The sequence below is a fragment of the Zingiber officinale genome, chromosome 1B, assembly GCF_018446385.1.
Source record: "Zingiber officinale cultivar Zhangliang chromosome 1B, Zo_v1.1, whole genome shotgun sequence".
NCBI lineage: Eukaryota > Viridiplantae > Streptophyta > Magnoliopsida > Zingiberales > Zingiberaceae > Zingiber > Zingiber officinale.
The window spans coordinates 111,862,648-111,868,147 of NC_055986.1; the positions used below are offsets into that span (position 1 = coordinate 111,862,648).

The window sequence follows — 5,500 nt, forward strand, 5'->3', positions numbered from 1 at the left end:
TGGTACCTGTGTCTTCAGCATTCTTTGCCTTCATGATTCTAGTACTGCAAATGGTTTTGTTCTTCCACGTCGACGACCAGAATATTTTCCTCGCTTTGCCGCAGCATCATCATGCTTTAGTGACTGACCATCTACTGCATTTCTTCGACATTCCTTGCCTTTGTGGGTTGAGTTCTGGAACAACATAAAGCTCCAAGCACAGAAGATTGCTGAAAGTAATTAACTATTAATTAAAAATTAATTCCCTTTATTTATTATGAATAACAATAGAAGTCTTGCAAATTTTTTTGTTAAGTGAATGTAATAAGTAATAATGAAAACAAATCATAATTGATAATGTAACTTGTTAAATACATAAATATAGATCCTAATACAAATCTAGAAGCGGAATCCCTACTCACTCTTTCTATTTAAAAAAAAAAATATCGGTGGTCTTGCACTTGAGGGTTCAATTGGTGGGAAAGGTGAAATTATCATCCTCTAGGATGGACTTCTCCTTTTGAAAGGGAAATAAATTATGGGAGGTTTTGTCTAACAACAATATAAGGGATTGACAATCAGTGAGGCATTTCATATTTGTTGAAAATGGATCTTAGACTTATTTGACAGCAATATTTTTACATGAATTAACAACAACTCGTCAGGGCTAGGCTTGAGGGTTCAATGGTTCTATGGAGAATGCTCAAGTTCAAATATTAAGAGTTTAATTGTATTAGATGAAGGTTAAGTTAGGGCATCTATCATTATTAGAATCATTATTAGAGTTCTAAATGAATTTTTTTTCCTAATATGCCATATAAAAAGTATAAAAATTTATTACTCTTTTCACTAAAAAAAAAACCTTATCACTCTTTTTTACTAATCTTACCTTATCAAATCACATATTTTTATTTATAATTTTTTTATTTAATATCATAGGGTATAATTTTTATTTAATATTTTTTTTGGCTCCACTTATATTATCAATTTCGAGATTTTTTTTAAAATTTCACTTTTAAAATAAAAATCTCAAAACTCTTGTCTAATTTATAATGAGCTTTAGAGCTTATTTTTGTCCCTGTAACTAGCCTTTGATGTTGCACTTATCTCCTTCATCTATCATTTTGGTCGTGGATCATTTCTACAACAGGTTACAAGTCAATCCTAGACATTTTATATGGTTGATTTTACCGTCATCTAGAGAAAGGTAAATTAAAAAATCAAATAAATTACTACATGGAAAAATATTTTCTATCGATTTTGTTGAAAATGAATCTTTATCTATCTATATTAGATGATGAAGAGAGAGGATGTAATAAGGAAAGTTATTTTCCTTAGAAACAATTTTTAAAATTAGTTTAATATTTTCTTAATAAAATACGGGAAATTGAAAAATATTTTGCGTAATTTAGAAAGACTTTTGGACTCGATGAGACGCGGAGCGTTACATTCTGTTACACTTCAATATAACGGATCCTATAAAGCAGCTTCTCGTAACAGGTTAACGATTCCGTCCCATGGCGGCCGCCAGCGCCCTCCGATGGATCAAAATAACAGCCCTAGTCGCCGCCGTTGCGACGGCCGCCGTCGCCGTCGCCGTCGCAGGTAAATCCACAGACATGCACTCTCTCTCTCTCTCTCTCTCTTGTCGTCGACCTAAAGCAACTTTCCCACTTCGTTTAGCTTCGTTGCATCGTCGGAGAGCGCAGCAGCTGGAGTCGCGCATCCGAGAGCTCGAGGTTTCTCTTGCGGCAGCCCTCGAGAAAAGCGCTTCGGAGAGGCGCGGGAGAACTCGAGCTCAACAGGTTGCCTCGTAAACCCATGCTTCCTTTATCTAGTTGTTCTGATTCCTTTAGGTCACTCGATATGGTGGATCGCACGCTTTAGGCCTTGCGGAAGGTTTTGACGGAGCAGAACTCAGATGAATTCAAGAAAGTTGCAGCCTCGGCCTACCCCATGACTCCCATTGGCACCATCAGGTCCTGCTTCTCTACCAGGTGATGAATTTGAGTTCACCAACTTCTGCATTTGTAATGGGTTGCTTGTTATGGTTTTTTTCGACAGCAGTTTTCATAGAATATGCTAAAAGTTGATTCTTACTGAAGTCAGGTCTTGTTAAGTGTAGAAAAAGAGAAATCTTGTGGAGTCCAGTTCCAAAATCTTTGCCTGAAATTTAACCTTTGCATCATTAAGTAATTGTTCACAATATAAACTAAACTTCGACATAGTGAAGGATTGTTGAGCTTGAGGGGCTTCTACACTATAGGATCCTTTGTTTCTGTTAAGTGTATTTTTGGTGCATTGGAGACAATCGAAATTGTATTCACAAACTTGAAAGAAACTTATTTTTTTTTAAAAAAAAAAAATCTTTCAGAAATGGTACTCCAAGACAACCTTTGCTTGTACCTCTTGCTAGAGCTTGCCTGGTGTTTGACTCTGGTCGAGTCCCTACAGCTGCGCTTGAAGGCCTTGCTGAGTATTCTCATTGTTGGATCCTTTATGTATTTCATCTTAACACTGACTTTGATAAGCTGTGGAGGGAGCCATCTAGATCCAAATTCAAGGCTAAGGTATCCTATCAATATTTTTGTGCTTTTGTCATGTCTCCGTCTATTCTACTTGTTATTTTGGTAGGTTAGAGTGCCTAGGCTAAAAGGAGGTAAAATGGGAGTTCTGGCTACCCGATCCCCACACAGGCCTTGCCCTATCGGACTTACTGTTGCCAAGGTAATCTAAAGAATCAATTAATTTCTCAGTTTGTTATATGCCAGACCTTTGTCATTACATTAACAGTATCGGCAGAAAAAAAAAATAAAACTCAAAGTTACAAATTCTGTTACTGTGGTGTTGATATGTTTTTTTTATTGTTCTTCTGCAAAATCAACTAGATTGAGGTATTTCTTTCTCTTGAGGGCTAATTGTTAGCAGAATTTGGCAATTACTATCAACAGTGCTTTACCATTTCTCACTATCCAGGTTGAAGCTCTAGATGGACACGCACTTTTGCTTTCTGGTGTTGATTTGGTTGACAGCACGGTATACATGTGACACCCTCATTCTTCTACATTGTAGATCTGCCTCTTATTTCCAATTTTCTACACTTGAGCTGCTTTGCTTGTTTATTTGGCTGTTTTAATTATAAACTAGTTCTTATGGATTGACCTTGATCAACAGCCGGTACTTGATATCAAACCTTATCTTCCATATTCTGATAGCATTCGTGGTGCAACTGTTCCAAACTGGGTTAAGGTATTCTGTTATGCAGTGAATGTTTTGTAACTAGTTAATTTTATTATGTTTTTCCTATAACATAGTTGCAAAATTTTGAATGCACTCAAGATGCATCTCAGTTTAACTTAGCACAATCTTTTCTCAAACAACCTTTAATGTAACCTAAATGGCAGAATATATTGTAAAAACTAACAATGTTCTATCAAAAGACATTTTACGGCCTTTACATCGTATAATTTGTATTTTGCAGGCAGATAATACATTAGCAGTGGCATCTGTTAGGTTTTCTCCAAATTTTTCCTCCTCATTATCAAGTTGCTGGGAAGAAGTTGTAAGTGTTGCTCTCACCTAAACATTCTCCTCAAAGTAATAATTTAGAGAAAAAGATTGCTTCATTTCCTTCTGGCCTATTATTGTAATTAACTTATTAAACTAGTTTCACACTCACCTGGCCAAACCTGTGAGCTAGATGGCCTCCAAGAAAATAGTACTATTTGTTTTGGTTTTCAAGGTAAATCTTGTTTTTATCAATCATTCATATGTAGCTTTGTTACAGACCATGTATGCATGTAAGCTTAGTTAACATAACTCTGTAAATCCTGGTAAAATAGCCTTTCTCGCTAAAATATTGCAAGGACTCCACTACCTCGTTAATTACTGTTTTGCTTGGTCAATCTAGCTGGCAATTTGCACCCAAATTATCTTATTGTTTTTCAGCATTTCTATTTGGCACTTTATTTCTTGAATGCCTTAAAGGTGAACCATAACTTTTCCTCGTCTCAAGTAGAGGAAAACCCATCATGTAATGAAAAATACACACTACACTTTCACTAGCAGCTTTTTCTGCTGATTGCTATTTCTTTCTCTGATACTTTGTAACTGACGAGTGATGGGCTAACTATTGAACATGATGGGTGTGTATTTGGACTTCTATTTTGCTCTCTTTCATTTCTAACATATAAAGATTGCTTCAAAGTTCATTTTTCAAGATTCAGTTTTCATTCGACAAGGATGGCAATTTTATTTTATTCTCCTGAAACTGCATGTAAGTGATTTTGTTCATTACTTGATTTTGTTCCAGGAAAAATGCTCATTGTATGCTTCTCAGCTTGAATTCCAAAATTTAATCCGAGAGGTTCTTTCCTGGGATATCAGATCCCTGTCTCAAGTAAATGACCCTCATAACACATTGGTAGTAAAAGAGAGCTTCAATGGTCTTCTAGAATCTGAGAACGTAGCTGATGAACCCTCTGAGATTCCAACCAAGAAGCCTGAGAGCTGCAATACTATTCTAGTAGAGAATATAAGCGGAGAAGAATCCTCTCAGACTCTAAGAAAGGAAGAGCCTGCTTCATCATCGCTAAATGAGGTAGTATATCACCTTGTCCTGGAAGGAATTGACATCTCATATAAGATGGCCTCGAATGCTAACATTTTGGTTGAAAAAGCTTCGATGTTGCCCGATTATAAGAGAAGTCATCACTACAGCTACTCGATGTGGAAGGATAAACTGAGCATCGAGTCTTTCAACACTTGACATACAAAGAGATCTGCATAGCAAATGACCTCATTAAGTGTCTCTAATGCTACTAGATGAGACTATGTCACGGTTAGGGTTGCAGAAGAGCAGAGGAGAAGATGGATACTAATGGGATGATAAGTGTCTCTAATGCTGCACGATGAGCCTAGAGATCGCTCGACTTTATTTTTTTTTCTGGTATTAGATCCAAGATTTTAGTATGGTTGGTAAGGGCATAGAAAGCTATTGGCAAAGATCATGAGTCACTTAAATGCAAGTATTCAAGAATTCCCATAACTATCTTTACTAAAGAAAAGTTATTAGGTTCTTGTTTTTTATTTTTATATATATTTTCCAAAAAAAATATTCGAAGGGAGGCTGATGTTCTCTTCTTCGCTCTCAATTGAAACAGAAATATATATATATATATTTTAGGGCCAACAGTGCAGTGGGAGAATGTATTTTTAATTTCTCATAAATTGAGTCTTAATTTTGATGAGTTAATGGATTTTTTTTTTTAATTGAGGGTAGATCTAAGAATATTGGGTTGACGAGTTATCTTTTGCAAGTATTTTTTTGATTTAGTCTAGTAACTGGTGTAAAATTTTATAGGGTTGGATTAATCGTTCCAGGATTAGTTGGTGTAAATTGAATGATTTATGTCAATTAAAAAATAGTTATATATATATATATATATATAAAAGAATGATATTATGCAAATCTTTACATGCGTGATTGTGTGCGATCTGATGTGGTCAAAATTTATTTATT

At 35.5% G+C, this 5,500-nt stretch overlaps 1 protein-coding gene across 1 annotated transcript; it reads left to right on the plus strand.

Annotated features, from left to right (window-relative positions):
• The first annotated feature begins 1,443 nt into the window (after positions 1-1,443).
• On the plus strand, positions 1,444-5,170 carry LOC121972418. Its single transcript, XM_042524090.1, has 9 exons — positions 1,444-1,584; positions 1,663-1,784; positions 1,867-1,976; positions 2,354-2,549; positions 2,614-2,706; positions 2,956-3,015; positions 3,154-3,228; positions 3,461-3,541; positions 4,292-5,170. The coding sequence occupies exons 1-9, from the start codon at positions 1,497-1,499 to the stop codon at positions 4,745-4,747; spliced, it is 1,281 nt and encodes a 426-aa protein (XP_042380024.1). The 5' UTR covers positions 1,444-1,496; the 3' UTR covers positions 4,748-5,170.
• Positions 5,171-5,500: the final 330 nt, after the last annotated feature.